Below are 25188 nucleotides of genomic sequence, written 5' to 3'. Positions count from 1 at the left end.
CTTTCTTACTTCACATTCAAATTAGTGGCTTATAATTGTTCATGTGGCAAAAATACAACTCTAATTCCAAATGCAGATCTGACTATAAAGAGCAAATCTTACCGTTTTCCAACAATGCTTAACCCTAGTCCTCGGCCGGTTTTCTTTTGTAGATCTATATAGAAAATCTCCAAATTCTCTTCATCCTTATACTGAGCTTCATCCCTATAAACAACCAGTTGTACCTTCTGAGGTGTCTGTCTCAAGGCTGTGATAGCTTCTTCGTGACTAGCATTCCTCAAATCAATTCCATTCACCTGAAATAACCAAATAATAAGTTTTCTAAGGCATATAGTTGGCTTTTTGTCATCTCAATATCCGAGTACTTAGGCAAGAAAATGTTGGCCTAAATTATTTCGTTAGCCTCTCTATGGCATTTGCAAGAGTCAACATTGTCACAGTGTTCTGTGCCAGTCCCCTCAACATGTGGAGAGAGGTAGTTAGTTGTGCTAATCTGAAGTCAAGCTAAAAGCTGGGTACTTTAAGCTTAGGCTTCTCTGAACAAGTTAGTGTCCAAGGTGCCATGCTGCCCTGCCTTCTGCCCAGCTTGAGGGGGAGGCAGCTCTGTCCTGGGTCCTCATGATTAAAAATGCTACCAATTGTGCAAAATGGTGATTTTGTAGAATTCACTCTTGCCTACTGTAGCCACAATTTAAGAGCATTCACTTCTAACTATAAAACCACTCTCATCCTTCATTTTAGAGGTGGAAGTAATGCCTGATCCCCTGTACACACATTTCTCCTGCTTTTTCTTTTCTGTAAGTAATGCTTAACTTTAATTCCCCTCCAAGATCACAACGTTGACAAACAAAAAAATAACCCACCTAAGTTGGCTGGGAACTGGACCATTTCTGTGGCGAGCATAATTTTCTCCAACTCTTACTAGCAGATTTCAGTATTTTCAAATGTAAATTTACAGAAAAATGATGATCTCTAAGCTAAAAGAGGCTGTTATGAGATGATTATTTTATTTTGTTCCAATAGATGGCACACAAGACCACTACTAGAGGTTGCAGTTAAACTTCTCTTAAAGTAGCATGAGAGCATTCTGTTAATAATCAGGCCAAAAGTCAAGGCTGCAATAGTTATGGTCAAATTTGGAAGTATTAAAAAACTCTTGCAACTCAAAGCTCAGATTCCAGTTATAGCCAAACCTAGCATCTATAGCCACATCCCTGAATGTATCTTCTGTTCTGTGCCTTAGTCTACCACCAACTATATAAAAAAAGCTTGGATATAAAAAAAAAAGTTTCATAGGGATCAGAAAATATCTAATAATATAATACTATAAATACAAAAATACAATGCAATAAATTTAAAAAAAAAGAAAAAATAATTTCTTGATTTTTCTAACTATACAAAAACAATTTAGTCATCAAATATTTTAAACGCGTGAATTCTAGATAGGATGAATATATTATGTATATGCTGCATCACTGTATTTTTCTTTCCATGCGTCTGTATGAAACAGATTGAATTAGGCTTATCTGAAGTCAGCACTGTTGTACATTTGCCTCACCAGGTGAGCTTTAAAAGAAACAATTCATACAAAGATTATGACATCAAAAGATCTGCAGCTTCCTGATTAGCTGCTAAAGAATTCATTAACCTTGTCCATTTTTTTTACATGCTTCGTGGTCTCATTTTGTGAAGACACACTTGTTTTAAAATGAAAAAAAAATATATAGTCTGAATACTAAAAAAATATTTTCTGTGAAAGAGCTGTAAAGACAACTCCCTAGGTACTCCTCGCTATTTTTCTAACCCCATGCACTAGCCCTGTAATGGGTGTGCTGGGAATTTGTCCTGTTTTGACAGAGAGGCACTGTAAACAGCTGCACTAGAACCACCATAGGCTGACTTAAGCTTAATTTTGCAGTCAACAGCCTCCCTTTCTTAACTCTTTGCCGTCTGTATTCCATTCTTGTATTTATATTCGTCTCTGAGGGAGGGGGGAAAAGAAAAACAGTTCTGTTGTCGGCCCTTTTCTTGCACAAGGTTACAGAAAGAAATTCATACGTTCACCATAACTTTTTTCTTTTAATATCTAGTCAATCAAATCCCTTTAGTTAAAGAAACAAATACTGCCAAAAAGGTTTTACACCACACACTACCTACCCATCACAGACCATCTATGAATATTCTGAAATGACTCTTCAAGCATGTACTTATTTGTATTGTTTTCTGTAACGTAGAGCACTTTAAATTTAAAGGATTGATACCTACGTTTGAGGACATGCAAGCCACTAGACAACACATCAAAAATAGACGCTTCGTTTTTTTTCAGCATTCCCCTTAAATGTTTCCTAGGTTTTAGGCTAGACACTAAGACTGCATGAAATGTGAGAAAAATATTATGCCTTTGATTATTTATATTACTAATTTTCAAAATGTACTAATGCTGAAGGGTATTACAACAAGATTAAGGAGGACATGAACATAAGAAAGTAACACTGTATCGGTAGGGACTTCTAAATAAAAGATTTACCAGATGAATGCTTTTGAATTACTGTACATGGAAGCTGAATCATGTAATTCAAGACACATCTTGTCTGATCAAATTGAATACAGTCACCAATTGTAACATAAAATATGATTTGTTGGGCATTTCTTATTGCTGTTCTTTTTTTTAGAGAAAACAATCCTCAAGATCATACGGTAACTGATATATAACGTTACACACACCAGAATCTTCCAAGTAGTTAAGGGCTTTTTCAGAAATCAATTTAATGTTAAACATTAAGACATTTAAATAAGATTTGCAGATTTACCTCAAGAATTTGATCACCAGCCCAAAGTCGGCCATCTCTAGCTGCTGCGCCTTCTTCATAAACTTCATGAATAACTATAGCATCCTGTGGGAATTAAATATCTGCATTACTTCTGCATTGCAAACATTTCTTAGAAGTGATGGCTACTGACCCACTGCATGCAGTTCATAATTTAGCGCCAATATATTAAAAAGACACAGCATTCCATGTGCTAGTTGATGTGAAGACAAAAAGAAAATGACATAGGTTTTAAATATTTGCGTGTAAGAAAATTTCTGTCATAACCTTTTATCAACAATCTATATTTTGGTTAAAAAGATTTTATTCACCACTTCAGAGTAGTCTTGCCTAGTACTTCTTATGCGACTTCTATTGTGTTTATATGCTGGCATCAGCAATATATGAACTCTGTGTGAACTAGTATATTAATCTCATTTACTTTTTATGATATAATTTAAAACCAGATTCTTCAGAGTTATGAATATTTTTAAGGGCTTGGCATAGATGCTCAACGTTAAGTGCAAACTTGATGCTTTGTGGTAAATAGCGTTGGTTCAATCTGAGAAATGAAAGCCAGAAGAAATGAACACTGGCAAGTATTAGTTTATTACTGAGGTTGGAAAATGTAGGCAGTGGCAGATGTAGCTTCAGGGAAGGTTTCAGTGATATAATCTTATTGCCAGCAGTAGATGTCTCTAAAGGAAAAGCATTAGAGAGAACATACTGTTCTCTTTTTCCTAGCATTTTGCTTTTGCATTGTTTTATTTTTTCCCCTGAAGCATATAGGTGAATGCTCAACAGAAGGCATTTCTGATACTGATTACCAGAGGCCTAGTGAGCTCCTTTGATGCCCTGTGCAGGGAGGAACAGGGAGCAGGGAGACGGACAGATATACGGGGATAGATATATTATTCCAACCGCTGGAGACCGGGTGGTTGGAGGAGTCTTATCTGCCAGGTCTTGGGTTCTCCCACTGCTGCTGCTGCGGCAGGATGGGCTTGAGCTGCTATAGCCGTGGCACAGGCTCACTGCACACTGGCTGCACCAGCGCCATGGTATGGACTCCTCGGGCGCTGCCATTGTGGTTCACCCTTGAATTTGGAATTTAGGGCTGATGCCCCACTCGCCCACTTATAGATACGCTACTGCTGACAACTGGCCCCTGTCTTCAGAAATACATGCCACTTCATAGTATAAAATGTGCTTCTCTCCTTTCCAAACATTGAACCTCAAAGAATCATCCACTGCAATGGAAATTTAAAGTCTGTAGTTGATAATCATGTGTGGCAAACCACAGTTTGATATGCATATATCAGATGACACTCAAGTCTACCAAAGTAATATCTTTCCAAAAGTCCTTCCACCTCCAATACACTACCATTCCAATACACAACCAATTGAAATCCTTTGAAGAAAAAGGCTTGAGAACAGCAAAAGTCAAAACCCTGATTTGTAGTGCAGACGAGAGAACATAAAGCATGTTTGTATTTTATACATGTTTTTAGATGCTGTGTAACTACATGACTTATCACAAGGGGACATGACATGAGTTAACTTCATGCGTCTTTAGTGGCATACATGGTGTAACCTGAACGGAAAGAAAAATCATATGCCCTGAAGCTAATCCTGTGATCAAGACAACCATTGAGAACTTTCCTCTGTTTCAATCCCACTACACTTTGCTTTGATGATATGGACTCAAATTTACAACCACTCAGCTGTTACTGAAGCACAGCGTCATTGTCAAGCCCTAGTCTTTGATACACTTATACCATTAATCCAGAAAAAAAAAAAAACTTTGAAGGGTTTTAATCACAAATGGATTACAGTTGATACAAGTATCCCTGATGCAAAAGAGAGATTTTAATCTGCATAAAGGAAGGAAAAAGCACACTGAGCTTTGTAATCAAGTTACCAAGATAATTAAAAAAATCAAAAGAATACTTTGATTGAAAGGAACAATACCAATGGCAACTGTAGGGTTTTGAGGAAATGAAGCAGCTACCACCCAAGGAACTAAGGGACAACATGTTCATTTACATTTCAGCAGTCAGTGCCTCAAAACCTCTGATTTAATCTTTTTTTTTTTTCTTTCCAGGTTTTATATCTGCTGAAAAAATGATCTAATGTGCCTTTCATCTTGGAGAAAACTAGTGGGATAATGCTGACAAACATTTTCTAATCGGAAATGGGTCGCAGATCTCAGCAGTAAGTTCTGAAAGAAGGCTGAAAACCATGTAGTAGGAGCCCAGTCCCCTTACGCATTAGTTCTCTTAAAGTTCTTTATACTTGAAGGTTTCAAAGCACTTACTAAAATAAGAGCAGTATCAGACTTCCAGTTTTACTAGTAGATGAATGGCTGTGAAATAACTTGCCCAAAGCCACAGAACAGATCAGTGTTAACAGCCACAAATAGAACACAAAACTTCTGACACTATGGCCAGCAAGACTGCGCTACCTCCCAACAGTCTGCTTTAATAATGAGAATAATTTTCTCCCACTCCTTCATCCACCCCTCTGATAATCCAGCCTGTGTTGAAACCAACCAAAATGTTAATTACATTTTAAAATTGTACAGTTAGATACCAGCAGGTTCACTGCAGCTGCAGATTCTAGAATCCAGAGAGATTTGAGAATAGCACAGATCTACTTATTCCAATCAGTTCTGTTTGCACCTGTGGATTCAGCACGCAGCCAAAGCATGTAGTCATCAAGAAACAGTGTGAGGACAGCGAGTCCTGCGAGTCTCCAGTCCATATCAGCACCCGACTTGTAAGAGCTGGCCAGGAATTCTTCAATAAAACTCGCCAGACAATGCCAAACTATCAAAACTGGAAGTCTGAGGAGGAAGAGTCACTTCTGAGGAATTTCTTATTTTACAAGCATTTCCAAATTGGTAGAATAACATGTTTTGACAAAAAAAAAATTGTTTTAAAAATGACCTTTTACTTAAAAAACATAAATTACCATAAAAACCCCAGTAAAGACAGCTACAATTGAAACTAACATTTTGAAATCATATTTGGAAATTACACAAAGGAAGCGTTTCAATCAACTGGAAGTTTTGCAGATTTTTGGTTTGTGAAAATGAGATTTAAGATGGAAAAATTGTGAACAATCTTGTGAGACAAATTTTTCTGCCCAGAAATTATACTCATGACACCAACAGAAATGAGGAAATGTACCAGATACACACAACAGACCATCTGGGAAAAAAGTTTAAACTCCAGAGTACTGAATGCAGTTTCTCATACTGTTACTGGGCAATAATATAGTATGAGCACAAGAATCCCAGTAGGTATGAACAAAGGCCTCAAGACTGCAATCACAATAAGGTACAAGTATGGGAAAGCAGAAAGTTCTGCAAACATCAGCATAATGTGGAAGGCAGAGAAGGGAAAGAAAGAAGACAGGGCACAGACAGCAAAACAGGTCTCAACAGAGGAGGTCTGGTATCTGCTATCATTGCTGACTGTGAAACTAACTGAGGCCAGGTTAATACTTTTTCTATTTAAGTTGTATTCTCACTCCCCGATAAAGTTTAGACTCCAATGTACTAGGCATCATACAAGCACACAGCAAGACAGTCCCTCCTCCCTGTTGGAGGTTATATTTTAAGGACTGCAGTAGTGGAGATAAATGTGTACTGGAATAAAGAGACAGTCTATAGACAAATCACGAGGAGTCATGTAACAGGCTGCATACTTGCTGGGTATAGCAGACTGCTGGCATGCAGAAGCTACAGCTCAGCTGCAGGCAGCAAGAATCTAATTGCAGGCTTGGCCAGGAGTACTGGGCCAGCTGGTAAAGATAATTGGCTGGCCCAGAAGAAGTAAAAAGCTCCCAGGGAAGGGAGACTGGGGAACTGAGAGTGAAAGACAGTGAGAGCTGCGGAGAGCTTCATGGCTAATGGCAACACTGAGCCAGGAACTCTCAGGTTCCGGGACAAGACCCCACTGCGACAGGGAACTCATTCTAGAAAGAGAGGGGGAAAACTGTAGTGCTGAGGAAGCAGTACGGAGCCAGAGTTGCCCTCTCAGGATCTGGAAAAAGATCCTAAGTTTTGAGAACTCTTTCTTGGCTCTGTCTATGCTTGTTTGTTTTTACTGGTTTATGTTTATAGTGTTTCTTGTGAAGCAAATGTGCCCAGGAAAATAAAGAACTGTTCTAACTCCAAACCAGCTACAGGTGGTGGAGAATGCGGGCAGAATGAACTCCAGCATGGAGACAGGAGCTCTGCTGAAGGGACTGAAGCAGCAGCAGCATTTTGTGACAGAGCAGATGCAGCAGTTCCAGAGAGAACAGCAACAGTGCATGCAGGAAGGGACATTAGACAACCTGGAGAAATGGCTGAGTTCCCAGAAGAAGTGTGGGGAGGTTGATCACACAGAGAAGCTGAAACGTGAACAGTTAAAGGCACAGCTCTTTGCAGATGAGCAGGCAGACCACCTACAATGGAAACTGGAGTCTAGGCATATATAGGAGATAGAAGGGCTGAGAAAGGAATTGACCAAACTCAGCAGTTAGTCCGTGGCCTTTTGGGAAGAGAGACAAAGGCTCCTAGAGCAGATGGAGGTTGAGCACCACCACCAGAAATAGAGAGAGGCAGAGGTGGTGGCTTTAAAATGGCAAATCCTACAGCTGGAAGCCAAGTGGGAAGTGGCCCAAGGGAGGTCTGCCACTGTGCCATAGCCACAAAAAGAGATACAGAGCCCTCTGGGCAGAGGAAGGCGGAGGGGACAGAGATTGAGCAGGTAGAGGACCACAACCCAAAAGTGAACCCAGAGAAAGACAGACAGACAGACCTAGGAACTACCACACCCATGGGGCAGGTTGTGTAGACCCAGAAAGGGAGTTGTGGAGGTCAGGCAGGGGGAGAAGACCTCAAGAAAGACTAAGGAGTTTCCAGAAGTGGGGAGTAAACCTCACTGGGCAAGCACAGGGGTGGGGAAGCTGCAGGGCAAAGAAGGGGTCCTGTGGGTCACTATGGGAAATCAGTGGACCCCAGCAGGAACCAATGCCAGAGACTACAGATGGAACCCCTTTTGTTGTCCTTCACCCACAACGTGAAGGACAACAAAAGTCAAGACCCCCAGGGAAGTCCCCAGAGATGACTGAGAAAGAGCTGAAGCCAGATGAGAAAACAGTAACACCACCTGCTACAGCCATGAAAAAAGAGATAAATATCCTGCTCACGGGGCAATACAGAGTACAGGTGGGAGGCTGGTCCCAAATTAGAGGAGGCACTCATGGAAGCAGGTAATTGGGAGACTCCAGTCTGGTAGGACTGATAACCTGTGTCTATGTTGTTAGTAAGAGGGGCCAGAGGAATGTGAACCTCTAAAACACCCCCCCATGAGTTGTAAAAAGGGGGTGGGGATTTTAACAGGGAACAAGAGGGCTTCTATGGCTTAAAGAGGAAACCTCAACAAGGAAGAGTAGACTTATCCTCAGACAACCCTGGCAACCCTGTGGGGGACTAAAGAATTGCCACACAGGAAAGGGCAAAGTTTAAGAGGCAGCAAGGAGAAAAGCAGTTGGGTAAGAAGGCTGCAGCAGAGGGACTGACTGACTGAGACTAAGTGGCCCTGGGGAACTGCAAGACAGGAGATGAGGGCTTACAGGGAGATATGGTCTAGGAGGAGACCCAGAGTGGGGATTTTGGTATATAGCCAGAGGGCTAGCATTTACTGTTAAGTGTTACACCAGAGGACCAGCTGTGATTAATAGGGGAGGAAAAGGTCACATGGTACTAGAGGGCACACAAGGTTTAGCTACGAATAGCTTTAAGGCAGTAAGTACCCTGGGGGCACAGTGCTTGAGGGCTAACTAAGGTTAAGCCAGAGAAAGTGAGATTGAGCAGCTGGATCCAGGAAGGTGATAGCTATGGCCTGAAGCCAGAAAAGCTCAGGCTAGTGTTCATGAGAGGCGAAACCAAGGCCAAGCAGCCCAGAGTCCAAGGGGGACAGCAATGAGAGCCAAGGGCTCAGTGGGTAGAGCTGAAAGACCTGGGCTGGAAACACCGGGAGGATGGATAGAGACTGGGAACAATACCCCACTGCCCGGGGCTGGAATTAGTGAAGTTGGACTCCTTCTCCCAAGAAGAGAGGAGGGGAAATAAAAAAAAACTGAAGAGGGTTCCCCCCTTGGTGGGGAGGATGTGTAGTAGGCTACATGCTTGCTGGGTGTATTAGGCAGTTGGCTTGCAGAGGCTACAACGAAGCTGCACGCAGTGAGAATCTAATTGCAGGCCTGCCCAGGAGGACTGGGCCAACCAATAAGGATAACTGGCTGGCCCAGAGAAAGTAAAAAGCTCCAGGGGAGAAGAGAGCTAGGGGAATGGAGAGTGAAAGACTGTAAGAGTCAGAGACAGAGAAGTTCGTGGCTATTAGCTGCAACACCAAGCCAGGGACTCTCAGTTTCTGGGAAAAGACCCCAGTGAGACATGGAACTTGCTCTAGAAAGAGACGAGGAAGGCTGTGGGGCTGAAGCAACAGCATGGCACTGCAGTCACCCTCTCAGGATCTGGGAAAAGACCCTAGAGCATGAGTTAACACCTTATGGATTACATTTATGTTTTTTTTGCTGACTTGGTGATTTATATTTATGGTGTTTCCTGTGAGGCACGAGTGTGCCGGAAAATAAAGAACTGTGCTGAGCTAACTCCTAACCTACTACAGGCAACATGCAACTGTGGTAACATGTATTTGAAGGGGTCTGCTCTGGAGTTAATATTACCTTCACCACACCTGTGACAGTACAGCTATTACCAAGCTATACACTTTCAAGACAGATGGTAGCACTGTGTATAGCTAACTTTGCCTGCTACTGTTCATTACAAGACACAGTTTTCAGTGGCTTACAAAATGTAAGTATTCATGCAGACTTTTTCCATGTTGGATGCCTGTCTCAGGCTGATTTCTTTGGGAAAGCTTCAGCAGATATGGTTCCGTTATGTCTACAAATGATGGTAGATAAAAATGTGCTATTTTGTCCAAATTAAAATAAAAGTTTGCAAAATCATTTTGCAAAAGCAAATTCAGAGGAGGAACTTGAAATCTGGCCTTCACGTCAGGAACGCTACTTTTGCTGTTCTCATAGAAAACGACCCAAAGTCAAATTCTAGGCTTTTGATAAAATCGTATTTTGCACATGCTCTGTAGAGATGTTACATCTAACAGGTAAATCGTCTAACAAATGTCTCTGTGTCCCACTGAAGTTTGCAGAGACCAAGATGGATTTTTCCCCCCTATAGTTGCCACTCCCAGCTTCTAGAAACAGCAAGCACAGAAACTAAAAGCTGGAAGACTGCTTTTACTGTATCCTCAGTGTTCTGCCCCATGATAGCAACCTGGCAGCACAGAAAAGCAAGCTGTCTGACTCCAATGAAGAACAGTTTGCACCACTTTATTCTGTCCCTCTTCTGTGTATGCACATTATATTTTTCCATAGGCCCTCCTCAGTGTACAGGATGAATCTGTGCACTGAAGAAGCTCTTTGCTATAGGATTCCTGTCCTTTTACTCCAGAAAATGGAAGACGTGGACTATGTAAAAGGACATGCTTGCAGCTAAGCAATGGCTTGTAGCCCCACAGAACTGGATTCTAATTGTGCTTCTGTCACTGGCAAGTCACCTAAATCCCATTTTTCACAGTTGTCATTAATTTTGTCTTTCTTATCTTCTAGCTATCTAACTTAGACACCTGAAGTCCAGTTTGCAGAAGTGCTGAGGACTTGCAAACGTGACTGAAAACAATGGAAGTTGTGCTTTGAACATATAAAGTGATATAATAATGCTAAGTTCTCCCAAAAAAAGAAACTGTAATAGGCTGTATGCATCCCAAAGCAGCCACTCAAAATCAGTGAACAACTTTGACTTTGTGCTCTCTGTACCTCAGATACTCATCTGCAAAGCAGGGAGAATAAACTATCTTGTGTCAGAAAGGTATTGTGAAGATAAATTCAATAATTTTGTGAAGAATTCAGATGCTGCAGTGATGAGGACTACAGGAGAGCCCTTGGGGAAATTAAAAGCTTTGATTTTGCTGCAGGGTAATATGCAGTAAATAATGCCTAAAGTCTCACACTGAACCAGGAGGATAAAACAAAATATTAGCTCCTCATTAAGTGAACAGCATCTATCCTGGGTCTTGAATAACACAAATTTAATGGAAGGGGAGAGAGGATTATGTAATTAAACAAAATTGTAATGCATATGCAAAGGAGGTCCAATTAAGGCTGCATAGTCTTAATTTTTACATTTCTCAATTTTGTCAACCTTAGCTTTCCTTTAATGAAGTTAAATTAAAACATGATCAGAGAACATCTATCCAAAGATAGCATTCACGACTCTTCCTAAAACAGTCCAACCAAGTCATAGTTACCAGCTTTCCAAATGAACATTTAGTACACAGAAATCTCGAAAGATCTATGTAATACCAAGATGAACTTCATTCTCTGAAGCACGTCCAAAAAGCATCAAACACTATCAGTATGAACCACCAATGTCAATTATTTGTAAAAAGTGGTTGGTTAACTATTAAACCTGCATGTGTTAAAAACCTGAGTAGGCTACATTCACAATATACTGCAACAGAAAAGAACATTGTGAGTTACCTACTTATTCTGATAAAGGAAATTTCTAGACCAACCTGCCAAAATCTTATTTTTCTTAGCTAGCATTCATTATTAATTTAGTGACGTGATTTTCATCAGGCTTGTCAAGCAGATCTAAAACGATTTGAATCAATGGATCCTTCAAGCAGACTAAAATATTTTAAAACAGCACATAAGTATAAATATGAGATGAGACTTACTTAACTCAGTTTTAAGATAAACAGAAATTGCTCCTCTCATTTCTGAGCCTGGTGTAAAGCATATTGAATCCAGCGATATTATTTTCATTGACTTGGGCTTTGATCAGGCTTCCCTGCTCAGGATGTTACTTAATATTATTTTGCCCATGTCAAATTATGAGAAGTACTTACATTAGTTAGGGATTTTTATTATCACTATTGCAGCTAATATATTAAAAGAAACTTAGACTTTCCAAAAATGCTATACAGATGTCTTATGCACTCTCTCATTCCAACAACTGTGTGCCCATCTGTAATGATCTGTTAATGGATAAAAGTACCATAAATATATGCCATAACACATCTTAGGACCCAGGGACAAAAGCTTTGATCTATAGCTACTGAAACACAATCACACGTCTACCAGGAAGGATGTCAAACTATACTCAGTAGAAACAGAGTTCAGAGTTTTCAACTTCCATAGGCCGGCCACCAGAAGACAGAAGATTGTAACAATTATTTTCTTTTGGTCTATTTTTGTTACTGAGAGATAAAAGGGTGACGGGCTTTTCTGTGTGTCAGCTGGTCTGTAGCAACTATCTGTTAGTGTATAGTTTTACACCATGGAAAATGAAAGCAAACCTGTTAAGATCTCTTTTGGGGAGACAGCTACTCCAAAGGCAGCTCCCATGCAGCAGCTGACCCTCAGTAAAGACTCACTTCCTTTAACCTCAAGGTAATTTGCTCATGTGCACATGCCCTGAGATTTAGAGAGTGTGTAGATATATACCCATGTACACATAATACATATAAATACATAATATAAACATTTTTTTGTCTGCACTGTTTTCCATTTTCTAAAATCATGCAGTCAGAAAAATATTACTCTGAAGTCTGAACACAAACACTGTATGTTTAGTACAATTTTCTGACCTAATGATCATCCGAATTTCCCACTGACTTCAAAGAGAGTTGAGGATGTTTCATGCTTCTCAAATTCTTTAAGTTATTTTATTTAAGGAGAAAAACTTTAAGGTCTATTGAAAAGTCATGTCCTTAATAGTTTCACTCCCTATTTGCTTTTTGTATTAATTGACTACCAGGTTCTTGCTGCTCTTATTTATTTTAAGTGGTATGATAATCCACTATATAGTTTAGCGAAAAATCACAAATATCGTGAGTGCAAAAAAAAAAAAGGATTCCAAAATATCAAGCGAGTGGTTCTTTAAAGTCTTGGTATAAATGTATGAAGTTGCTAGAAAATACTGCCCTTTTCCCCACCAATTAAGTGCCGGAAACCAGTTGCTTTAATCACTGAATATTTTGACAACATATGCTACATTTATCTGGGAACACTGCACAAATCAGGAAGGAAAGTACTATTTAATAGTTCTCATGTGTGACAGAAAGACCCAGAGTATATGCTATGACACACAAATAGCATTGCTTCATGTTAAACAGGATGTTTTTTGATTTCTACAATCTCAAAGGGTCCAAGCTATTAGATCCAGAATAAAAGATAAAGGGAATGTCCTGAAGCCAAAGGGAAATTACAGCAAAAGAACAATTACTTACCCTATCTTAACAGTAGTTCCTTAAGATACTTTTTTTTTAGATTCCTGCTCTGCAGGGGTGGGCAAAATACTGCCATGGGCCGTATCTGGCCCACCAACTGAATATCCAGGCAGCATGGGTGGCAGCTCCAGCTCCAGCCTCTGTTGGTGCCGCAGAGGAAGCTGGACCTGGAGATCTTCAAAAGGAGACTAGACAAATCACCTTGTTGGGGTCACTTGACCCCACCTGTCTTTCCTGCTGGGTGCAGGGGGGCTGGACCTGATGATCTTCCGAGGTCCCTTCCAGCCTCTCAATCTATGAATCTATGGACAGAAGCAGCCCTGCCCGCCTGCCTGGCTTTGTGATGCAGTTCCTGGGTGAGCTGCACTCAGGCCCCGGCAGCGCCCTACCTGCCTGCAGCTCAGAGTTGACAAGAGTCACGTTCAGCATTAGGACCGTGTAGTGGCTGCACTACACCTGTGTCCAGAGGTGGCACAGCTTCCCCAGCACCTTTTGGCAGATGAAGTCCCAGTCCCAACCCCAGCTCTGGCCCTGCCTCCCGTCCCATCCACCCAGGTGAGGCTACCCCCAACACCCTGGGGATGGGACTCCCTCGGGGGGAAGGGGGTCCTCCAGGATGTAGGTGGGTACAGCCTGCATGGCCCTCGCAGGGAGCTGAGGCAGGCTGGAGGCGGCTGCTGGGCCTCCCCAGGCTTTGTGGGGGGCAAACGTGGATGGAAAGGGGTGGGGGGCTGATGGGTTTGGGGTACATCAGGGGTGAGCTGAGGCAGGAGCTCCCCTGTGATTTGGAGGGAGGCTGGGTAGTAAGAGAGCTCTGCTGGGTGGGGAGTTGTGGGGAGGGGTCATCCTCCCTTGGCTGAATGTCCTGCTGGGTGGTTTTGGTTTCCTTGTGAGACAGACTATTTTGAGCTATTATGCACTCACCTCTATATACACTACTCAAAGAAACGTAAATCAACACACAATTATTTTTTTAAATAAAATTAATATATTTTATAGTAATGTTTGATTTTAGCATAGATAGTTTTTATCTATAATTTGTTAAAATATCTTCTCCATTCATTTTGTGCGTGCAGTCCTCAACAGCTCCCAAAACTCATTTAGTGACCTTCCAGCTGAAATAATTGCCCACCACTACTGTACTGCATATGGCCAGATGAGTGAGATTGGATTCTTTCTGGCTATCAGAGCCTGTTGGAGCCATGTGTAGACTCAACTGCTTCCAGCTCCTTCGCCAATAGGGAATCTCATAAGATTAGGGCTCCAGTAAGCGGGGGGAAGGAAGGCAGTTCACAGAGATTGTATGGACAACACCTGGCAAAGAACAGTTACCAACTCCTACTTGAAAAGTGCCCTCAAGACAGCCCTAGCAAAATTGGTATCTAATCTGACAGCCTGCTTAGGCACATCCAGACAAGCATAGCTGTGCAGTAAGTGGCACTGCAGTCACATTTGTGGTGCCACATATCACACATTTAGCTGCTTTCCATGCTGCAACGGAGCAGCATGGGTTGTTTTTTTGTGGGTTTTTTTGCCCCTGGATATCCTGGGGTCAAAAAAACTTGTGCAAAAAACAAAAAAACTGGAGCAGTGCATGTGAGGGCAGCGTGCACTGCTCAAAACCAGAGTCTGGCTGGCCAGAGCCACACTCTAGCTGCTAGCCAGACTCTGTGCGGGAGGATCGCTACTGCTGCAGCCCCAGGAGGCCCCCAGGACTCCAGGTAAGACTGCTGGGGCCAGCCCAGTGCTGGCCCCAGGCTCTCCTACCCCACCCAAGGTAACCTGCCATGTGCCAGAGGGCACATAGCACAAGAGTTCCTTGGGAACAATTGGTGGCAGCACAAGGTGTGTCGCTGCTAGTTGTTCCCAGGGAATCAAACGTCCACGCTCATGGGGATGTGGTCAATGAGAAAAGAGTTGCAAGATGCACATGGTTACCCCATGTATCTACAGTATGGCCAACCAGTAAGGCCAACCAGTAATATCTACTAACCAGGCCACAGACACTGCCTGAGCTCTAACATGACTTGGGCTCTTTCCCAGCTAATTCATAACATATGTAGCCAGGACATGAGGACACCTATAGTGAAGACAGCTCCAACAGACACTGCTTGCCAAAAAAGTCCAGTGTCATATACATGAGATCCTGCATACTGACAGCAGAATCTATGCAGACAATCACTTGAAGGTGCATCCAATTTTATGACCGATTACCTCCACAAAGTAAACCAACTTTCAGTAGTATTTATACATCCCCATCATTTTAGATACTTATGCCTTTGATTATTCATTATTTGATTTCTCTGATTACAACATTATCATGACAAATATGAGCTGATACTTAACCAACATGAACATTTCCAAGGGACAAATTTCTATAGGCATATTTCAGATATTCTTTAAAAACAAAACATTTCACTCTTAAATCTTAAGACCTAGACTTTCTGGGGGATATCAAAAAACTATATAAAGCTATACTGTAGTCAAGATGATAAAGGAAATTACTGTCCCTTCCCCATTTCTGGAGATGTAAAAAAAATTACTTTATGGAATTATTTTGATTTTCTTCTGCTATGTCATGAGGAAAAAGAATCAGTGGAATTAAATGGGGCTATTGAAAACCTAGCACTTTGAAAATCTATCTCCCTGTTTGCTTAGGTTCATAATCATGTATGGAAGAGTTGAATTTCAGATCAGAATTTTCAAAATTAGCCTGTGCCCCCTAACCTTACAAGTAACCACGAGCGGTCCTAAAAATCTCACCACTGATTATAATGATTTAAGCAATAATCTCCCAGTGACTCCAGATACTAGTTTATCAAGATGTGTGAAACTGGAAACAAATCATGATGTAAACAGTAGCCAATGAGAGGGTTCTTCATAAAGAAGAACAGTGACATTGAATAAAGGGATTTCACAAATAGTTGGTGACCACTATCCTTCCCATTACAAGGGTCAGCCAGACAATATGGCTGAGATGTGAACTCCGAGATGGCTACCGAGAAAGTAAGGTCAAGGAAGCTGATAGCTTTCTCCTTTGACCTTCTCAGAAGCCATCCACTCTAAATGCAACATCTCTCTGGAGTCTGTCTGAGGGGTTCTGAAATCAGCTGGCTCCCTCATGAAAGCAAAATAGTCATGAGTCCCAGGAGTTTGAGGTCCAAACCTCTGCGACCCACAGGAAACAAACACAATATCTTCATGTTGTTCTGGCTGAAACTTCACAACCATGGAAAGTTGATGACAGCTTCTGAGCCATTAAAATCATTGATCTGGTGAATTCTGCACTGAAGAAAAAAATACAAAAAATGGCATGAAAGTTTCACTAGAAATTCTTAAATGTGGACCATACTGGCATATGCCGTGTGGGACAGATTTGGCATTCTGTTTTTGGGTTCTTTGCTTCTGGAAGCCTATTGCTCAGATGTAGAAGTAGTGTTTCAGAACACTACTTCTACATCTACACTAAGAGAGAGCTTCTCTCTCTTAAGCTGACAAAACCCACCATGGAAAGTATTTCAAACACTAGAGACAATGGGGCAGGAAAACCAAAGCCAGGAAAGCTTAGTAAACTAAAATGGCATTTTGTTGATAACTGATAGTCATCCTTTGAACACACAGAAAAGAAGTAGCCACCTGGGAAGCATGGAGATAAGAATGGATTTTGGGGGTCTGCACAAAACTACGGCTCCAGTTCCAGGATGTTGCAAAAGATTCAATTTCAGCCACGACCAAGATCGGAAGTAAAATACCAATCCTAACTGGTTCATGTGACCTCCCTTACTGGTGTTTTGCAGATTAAGAGAGTGGAGGAGGGCATCTGATTTCTGCAGGCAAGATTCCTCCAAGTGCAGGGTAGAGGTTTGAAAGGAGTAAGACAGGGAGGAGAACTGCAAGGCCTCCTACCTGCAGGAATGGAAGCAAAGAGTTGGTGTGGGGTAGGGGAGACCAACTTGGATTCTCTGAATAAGAACAGCATGCAAGAGAAGCAGTGTAGCATGCTGACAAAAATAAAGACCAGAGATATCCTGCACTTTGGTCTAGACAAGGGAGAAGGCCTAAACAGGAGTTCATGAAAAGAAACTCCTATGTCACGTCATATTCCTTGGTACCTACATGCACTGTCCCCCAAAACCTTAATCCCCTCAGAATGGATATTAGTTAAGTCTGACTTCATCCTTATTTCCATTGAGCTGCTCCAGCCTTTAAGCCAGATATGGCTATGGGCCCACCAGAAGAAACCTCCGTAACACCTAGCTACCGCACTGGCACTGTCAAAGGTAGCAACCACAGAGGTAAGAAGTTCTGACCACTTTAAAGGTGAATCCTTTTCTGCAAGGCTTATTTGTCCAATACATCATCTTCTTCTGCCCTACCGCTGAGAAGGAAAAGGGACACGGTTAGAGAGAGTGCTGAGATACCATCAAGAGGCAGAGGAAACAGTAAGAAAGTAGGTAAGATAGTATTAGTATAACACATATGGCTTATAAACTCTTAGCTCCTTGCTTCTTGACAGATACCGCTGAATTGTTAGCACTGTTCATTGACTGTTTGCATACAAACAATAGGAGAAGGAGTGTAGAACAAAGGCAACTTTTTGGCAAGCAAACTGGAAAAAAACAAATGCCTAAAATAATAAGGCTAAAGACTTAATGTATTAAGTACGGCATTTCAAAATTTAACTCAAAGTGTTTTTAAAAAGAAACTAATTCCCAGAGGCTCTCAAAGATAGTGTTTTTGTCACTTATCTGCCTTCTATATAATCTTGTTACTTAGATGGAAGTAGATGTTACTTGTTCAGAATACCTAATGTGTCAAATGTTCTATATGAACTACAGTATTTCCCCAAGGAAAACTATGAACAGTAACCTACAGACATGATAATGTGAGAAATCTTTTGTAATACTCACTTGTCTCCTGGGGAAAAAATTGTATTCTGATTTGGTTGATTAACCACATTGTCTGTCTAATGCAGAACAACACATTTCAAACAAATTGGCAGTATGTTTTAAGTGTATAATACCCAATAAATGTATCTGTTAAGAGCTGAATAAGAGAGAGGGGTTTTCACATAACAACTGGAGGATTACAGACCAATTTGCTTGTCCAGTGCAGTATAAAATACCTTTTGTTGCTTCATTATCAATCATCACAACAACAGAAATAAAACAGATTTTGTGTCTGGCCTTGTAAAATTGTCTTTACATTTTTAAAGGTGGTTCCTGGATAACAGTGCAAGTCAACTGATTGCATTCAGTGTGTCACTAAAGAATCTGGCCCAATATAAGGATTTTTCCAATGTTTAAAACAAAGCCAACTGCTGAATATTTACAGGCAAAGGAAATTACACCAAATAAATTGTACTATATAGAAGTATTTGTTTTCTAATTCACTGATCTAAATCTAACCCAGAGGACTACAGTTCAAGCAACAGCTGCTGAAGAAAATGCCTACCTTATGTAAAAAGTGCATTTAATGTATCATGGAAGGTATAGATTCCTTTCTAGGACTCAAGTACCCTGCAATTGCTAGCATTCACAAAGTATTAACAGGTATCCAAAGTGCAAAGCCAAACACTACTGTAATAAAACAGGCAATATAATGTAAAAATGTATTACTGTGTTAATGTAAAAATGTTTTATATTTCATGATACTGAAAAACTTCTCTCCAAAAGGTCAAAAAAGAATCTGTTTCCCATTTAAGTACAAACCCTTGCATGAGATTGTGTTCACTTGCCAAGTTTTCTTTGAAAAAAAGATTAATCCATAACATGAATATGAATATAATTTTTCATATTAAAATATAGATTTATTTTAAGGAAATGGATAATATTTGTATTACTTTTTATAGGCCTCTATAGTTACATCTGGTCCTTATTTATTTAAATTTTATTCAGCTTGCATAATATTTTTGCTTACAGTTATACTCTTTAAGATCAGAAAAGCCCCAACCTGAAAATTCAATGGCACTATTCATTAACATTCCTTCAGTCTGCAGTCATAGACATTTGCAAGCTCTCCTTTGATTTTGAAATAATAAAACTAAGGTAATAAGATGTTTAGTGTAAAAATATATGACTTAAGTTAGAGTGATAGAAAGAGCTATGTTTCTATGAATTGCATGCCAAAGCAAACCAACATTTTTCAAAAAGTATACATGCTCATTTTAGGGGAATAATAAAACGAGGACTATATGTAAAATTAACTCTCTCACTCTCTTTTTATTAAATTAAAATTGTGAAAGTTTATAGTATGCCATGCATTGCACAAGTTAGAACAGATGCGCAAAGTTTTAAAGTGGATGAGACCAGAAGAAAAAAGCCAATGACTTCAACCACTTAGAAAGAAGGGCTGCTCCTGAAATCAACTTCTGAGATGGTCTGCTGGTTTTGAATAGTTTTTTGCTTAAATTTACAATTGATGCATGTTCCTGTAAGTGATTTTCAGTCACTTCTATGAAAGCCTGCTTCTCAGTGGCTTGTTCCCCTTGCCAGACATCTCTCAGACATGTAGGGTGCCTGTACATGAGTATGGAGCCTGTAATTACCGTGTTGCAGCAGCCTCCCGAGTCTTATGTATTAGTGTCCCCACGCTTCAAAATGGCAGGGGGAGCACTTGAACTAATGGTGATTAAAATGAATGTTTCCAACTTCAGTTTTCAGACGAGACTACTCCTGATCAAGAAGTACTGATGTGTGTAACTGCAAGTGTATCACTGCAGTTACACACATCAGTTTGCTACAAAACATGGATCAGATATTATATATATTACCCTGCATACAGAAACTGCTTCATTGGATAATCAAAGAGTGATTAAGGACAAAAATCTCAGCCATTTTGAGATTTGTCTGTTGCTTCTTCATTCATTCCAATATAATGCAGAATCTGCAGAGCTGGCTGGGGACTCTGAAAGCCTGGGTGGCGGGATGGGGTGCGTGTCATATGCCAGAGACATTCTGCCGGATGTGGCAACTTTGGAGCTACTAAGTGAAAAAGGACATTCTTGCCAGTTTTATGATTGGCACTGGCAGTGGCACTTAATTTCATTCAGCAACTGGAAGGTCTCGGAGAGCTTATTTTGTTTCAAAAGCACAATGTTTTGGTGTTTTTTTCTTCTTGGAATTTGCAGTTCATGAGTTACTGAAAAGATTTTGACCTGATTTTCACTTAAAACAACATTTAAAAACTTTGTGCCAATTTGGAGCCCTGCTTTTCAACCAACTAAGTTCCAGCATCCTCTGGCTTTAAAAAAGAGTCATGTGCTGGATGGTTCATTGTACCTCTCTGATGAGCTAAGGGCATGGACAAACGTACATTTGGACTGGCTTCAAAAAGGGGAAGGGGAAGGGGAAGGGGAAGTGGAAGGGGAAGCTCCTGCTGCTCTAACCATTACTTCTGCATAAGCTCTCAGCAATACAAATGCATTAAGTTGCCCCAACTTTAACCTTGGATGAAGCAGAGTTACAGCTGCAGTGGTTTTCCCACAATTGTATTTCTATAGGCTTGTGCAGAATTAAGGGTTATGGGGTACCAGGTGCTGTCCAGAACAGTAGCTCCATCTCCCCTTTTGAAGCCGATACATTTGCCCGTGCCCTGAGAGGGCACAAGCAGGAAAACCAGCCCGCAGAATGAAAAGGAGTAGCCGCTCCTGCTTAAATGCTAGGGCAGTGCCAACAGGAGAGAAAAGGTCCAGTATAAATGCTGATGATTGTCAAGGACAGACCTGACCTCCCCAAAGTTGTCCAAATCTATTAGTATCGTGGTTTTCAACCTTTATTCATTTGCGGCCCCCTAAAAAATTTAAATGGAGGTGTGGGACCCCTTTGAATTGCAAATGTGGGTATTCACATACTTTTGATTGATTATAGTCATCTTTCATAGACCCCTTAGACATAGTCAGTGGACCTCAGACATAGTCACCAGACCTTCAGGGGTCCACAGACCACAGGTTGAAAATCACTGTACTATTACAGTGTTTCCTTCTGAGATCTCTCAGCCTCTCTGGAGAGACAAGTTTTTCAAATTTAATATTAACATCATCTTTCCAGCTAACATCATCTTTAGGAGCTAGGATACTCATTTATGACCGCCTCAGCAAATTAACCTTTCTGCAACTACAATTCATGTTTTGTGACTCTATTTTGTGATTTTTGATTAGCTATCAAAGATTATGATTTCAAAGTCACACAGTGTATTTCATTTTTAAAACTGAACCCATATTTGGCAGGGCTGCTAGATCAACCATTTGTAAAGTTAGAGCTATATATTTTGAACTTAAAAGCTCCAAAGTAATTTTAACATGGACATTTCTACTGAAAGCACAACGTTTTTGTGCATCAATAGTGTTAACTGAAAAAAATCAGAGCAGCTGGTGAGTAATTAGCAGCTTTTGCTGTAAGTGCATCTGAAAACATATTGGACAAGGTCTCTGCGCTACTGTCATTTCTTCCTGGTAACACATCCTAGTAGGCTGGAGTGGGGGAGCCAAAGGGGAAGAGGAACAGACCTCTGGATTACCCAAGATATGAAATTATAATGATCTATTATCCTGAGGTAAAGTATACCAGTGAAGTGGCTTTCCTTTACAGCTCAATAGGGCAGAGAACAAATCTGGAAGGAAGTGTAAGCTTTGCTTTTAGCTGGCCAGTTGCTTTCCTGTCCCTAGACAGAATATCTCTGTGGCACAGTCAGGAAAACCTCATTCCTATCTTCTTCTGCAGCATTATATCACATTAGTGCAAGCTAGCAGGCCTTGATTATATGCCTTGTAAGCTGGGGTAAGTAGGACAGTACTCTCATTCTTTTGCTCCCCTTAAGCTAATTTTAACAAAAAATTGTAGCAAAAATGTTGAAGCTGTTTACAGTCTTCACATTTATTTCACTAGCTAAGAAATGGGCTATGGACACTACAATTTCTTGGCATTTGACTAGGGCTGAAACGGTGACAGATTTATATGGTTTTGAGTATCATATAACTCATAAGCAGTAAATTCACCAAGTATATTTTAAAAAAAGGCAAAATAACTTTCATTCAGTTGAAAGACAAGGATGAAGCAGCAAGGGCTATGTAAAGTACAAGTGGGTATTTTGCACTTTCTTTGCATCTTCTATCTTAGAGAAAAGGTTTTTCTAACAAACCCAAGTGGTGTTTCCCTTCTTCCCACTTCTGGTTTTATGTCATTCATTTTTCAATACAGACATTCATAACTTTGCCTTCATAAAACAAAACAAAACATGGCATCACTGGGAACCAGGCCAACAGCTCGTATAAAGAAGCTCTACTGAAATCAGCTGTACAAGCCTGATGATGCCATGTGAAGATATAGCTTTGAATTTCAGCTTGTAAGGTGAGAGACTTTGCTTCTGGTTATGTGAATGCAAGTCTCACTGAAACCAAAAGAGGTTGTGCATCCATAACTTAAGAAAAAATAAAAACTTGGGTTTCATACAGTAAATTATCAAGTCAGACTGTGGTTTATTAAGTGCAACTTATTTATTGCTAAATAGTATTACATGATTTTGAATGCTCAAAATGAGTACCATGAAGACAAGCTACAATTTATTTTACCAGGTCTTGTAATTCTAGAAAGTCAGACATGTTTAAGAACTTGCTGTGTACAGATGAATGTCTATATGACTGGGAGTACGTTGTTAAGTGCATCAATTGTTTTCTTTAGAAATTCTTCATTGGACATTTTAATAAATAAGAGAAATACAGTTCACGGTCTGTAGCTAAATCACAGTGTCATTTATGTTTTTCTTGTTTGGCTTTCCCAGTGAAATGTTATGTATACAATAAGAAATGTTCACAACTACATTCCAGATTATTTGCAATGGGCTTCTACCTGTAATTTTCATACTCTTTTTACATGAAAGAAGGAGAAAGCCTCTGATATAAAGGGACTTGAACCTAAAACATTCTACGGTTTCACAGAACCAAAACAGTGACATTTTGAGAACGAACCAAATTAACTGAGTTTTGCCCACCTCCACGTGAAACAGAACCATTTATCTGAACCCTACAGACATTTTACAAGGTAGATCAATGGGACCAAGAATCTGAAACTCTCTAGGTACATGCTGTGAAATTTTAAACCTAAGATATGGCTTATATTTTGCAAACCAAAACCACTCATTTAGGCCCATTGCTCTAATTTTTTTTCTTTTGCTTAAAATGGATGAATTCCTCTCAGCTGCTTTAAGTTTTCTGTTGCTGACAGTAATTGAACATTCTTGTTTAATGATTCCATATTTCCAGGAATAATCATACGTAAAGAGATTACAAAGCATTTTTAACCTTCTTAATGGTGAGACTGAATGGAAGGGTGCACACTACAATTGTATACTGAAAGCTTCTGACTTGATGATAGAAGAGCTGGGTATAGAAATTTTGCTAAATTGCTGGATTGCATCTCTGAGAGAGACTGAAGGGCTAATATAGCAAGTTATCTGGCAGTAGCTATCCACAGCACAAAATAAGAAAAAAGATTTAGTGGAGCTAACCTTCTGAACTTACATATTGATGGCATACTCTAACGGTGGTGATTACCACACAAATTAGGGTTGTATTGAAGATAAATCACATTTTTAAGCAGCATGGCTGGAAGGAAAGACTAAACAAAGGATCACAGGCTACACTAATTAGATTATCTGTGCTGATTTTTGTTCAGCTGGGGGTGTCTCTGGCACAGTTTTAACAGACGTGGAGCAAAAACAAACTACTAGTGCACAACAAAATCATCAATATTTTAAAAGTATATAGGCATTTACAGAAAGTAAAGTTGAATTGTGCTGCCTCCTTGATATTCCTCTTGTGGTCTAGTCATCCTGATGGAAAAGGTGGTTGAAAAGCTTTAATTGACAAAGCATAAACTGTAGAGGGGTGCCCCATTGTCTACTTTAATCATAAAGGAAGAAAATAGAGAAATATATAAATATATACAATTTAAGAGGCAATACGAAATGCTTCATTTTGCATAAGGCAAATTTACCAGGCTTATTCTGAAAGCAGCTAGATGCTGTTTCCAACATTGAAGAATTTGGCAAAGTTACTATATTAACAGGGCTACTAATTTCGAAACTGTCTTTTCACTGTTTTATCTACTTCTTAATAAAGGTAATGAACAACAGTTGAACAAACTCACAAGTGGAGTATCTTTTCCTCCCACAATGCTGAGACCAAGGCCTGATCGCCCCTTGGATATCTCTATAGTCATCTCCTGCCCAGGAACAATGGGACATGTTGCTGGATCCACTGGCAACGGAGGTGGCAGGTTCCCTGAAACAAAAAAGGAATATGTTAAAAAATAAAGCAAGCAGTCAGAAATATTTCATGGGAAAATAAAGATCTAAGGTAATGGCACTGGAGTAACTAAATGGCTGAAACTTGCTCTATATGTCCTTATACTCTTAAATCAAGTTAAAAGAATACCTTAAAGACATCTAACAATCTGAGCCATTTCAAAACTATTCCAATCTGGTATGACAATTATGTCAGATATGCCCTGTGTGATTTTGATCATGATGACAAAGGACATTACATTTAGATGAAACGAAGCTATAACCGCAACAGTGAATCAGACAGGGAATCTTCCAAATTTACATTAAAATTCAGCATTTTGTAAAACATCTTGTCACAATGACATTTAAAAACTACCCAGGGTTGATGTATGCTGTCAAAATATTTTTTGTTCTGAAGCTGCAAAAACTCTCCAAAGGCAAAAATGGAAACAAATTATTTGTTATACCTTTTTCCCCCCAAATAGATCTGATGCAATTGAGGAAAAGGATGTAAACAATCTATTGCTAGGCTGGCTTTTTCTCTAAACTGTAAAGAGTAGAAAGAATCCTAAGTTTGCCAAGTAAGAAAAAAATGAAATCAATATATATAAAAAAGTAAATATATTACAGTGCCCTTTTCGAAACTCAAAACACAGAGCTAAGCAAAACATGTCTAAGAAGGTATAAAACAATGTCAACTGCGCTCAGGTACTTTAGCTCATTTTGAC

General features: G+C 40.1%; 1 protein-coding gene across 10 annotated transcripts in view; it reads right to left on the bottom strand.

Annotated features, from left to right (window-relative positions):
* PATJ (PATJ, crumbs cell polarity complex component) overlaps positions 1-25188 on the bottom strand; it is a 231990-nt gene that overhangs the window by 32745 nt on the left and 174057 nt on the right. For all 10 annotated transcript variants that reach the window (XM_025208661.1, XM_025208662.1, XM_014521711.2 and 7 more), the window contains 3 exons: positions 24325-24458; positions 2811-2894; positions 103-296 (listed from right to left, as the gene is read on the bottom strand). In XM_025208661.1, the coding sequence (XP_025064446.1) occupies positions 103-296; positions 2811-2894; positions 24325-24458 (412 nt within the window). The remainder of the gene's footprint in view (positions 1-102; positions 297-2810; positions 2895-24324; positions 24459-25188) is intronic.

Source organism: Alligator sinensis, unplaced genomic scaffold, assembly GCF_000455745.1.
Source record: "Alligator sinensis unplaced genomic scaffold, ASM45574v1 scaffold588_1, whole genome shotgun sequence".
In the NCBI taxonomy this organism is placed as follows: Eukaryota; Metazoa; Chordata; order Crocodylia; family Alligatoridae; genus Alligator; species Alligator sinensis.
This window is presented reverse-complemented; position numbering and strand designations above follow the sequence as displayed.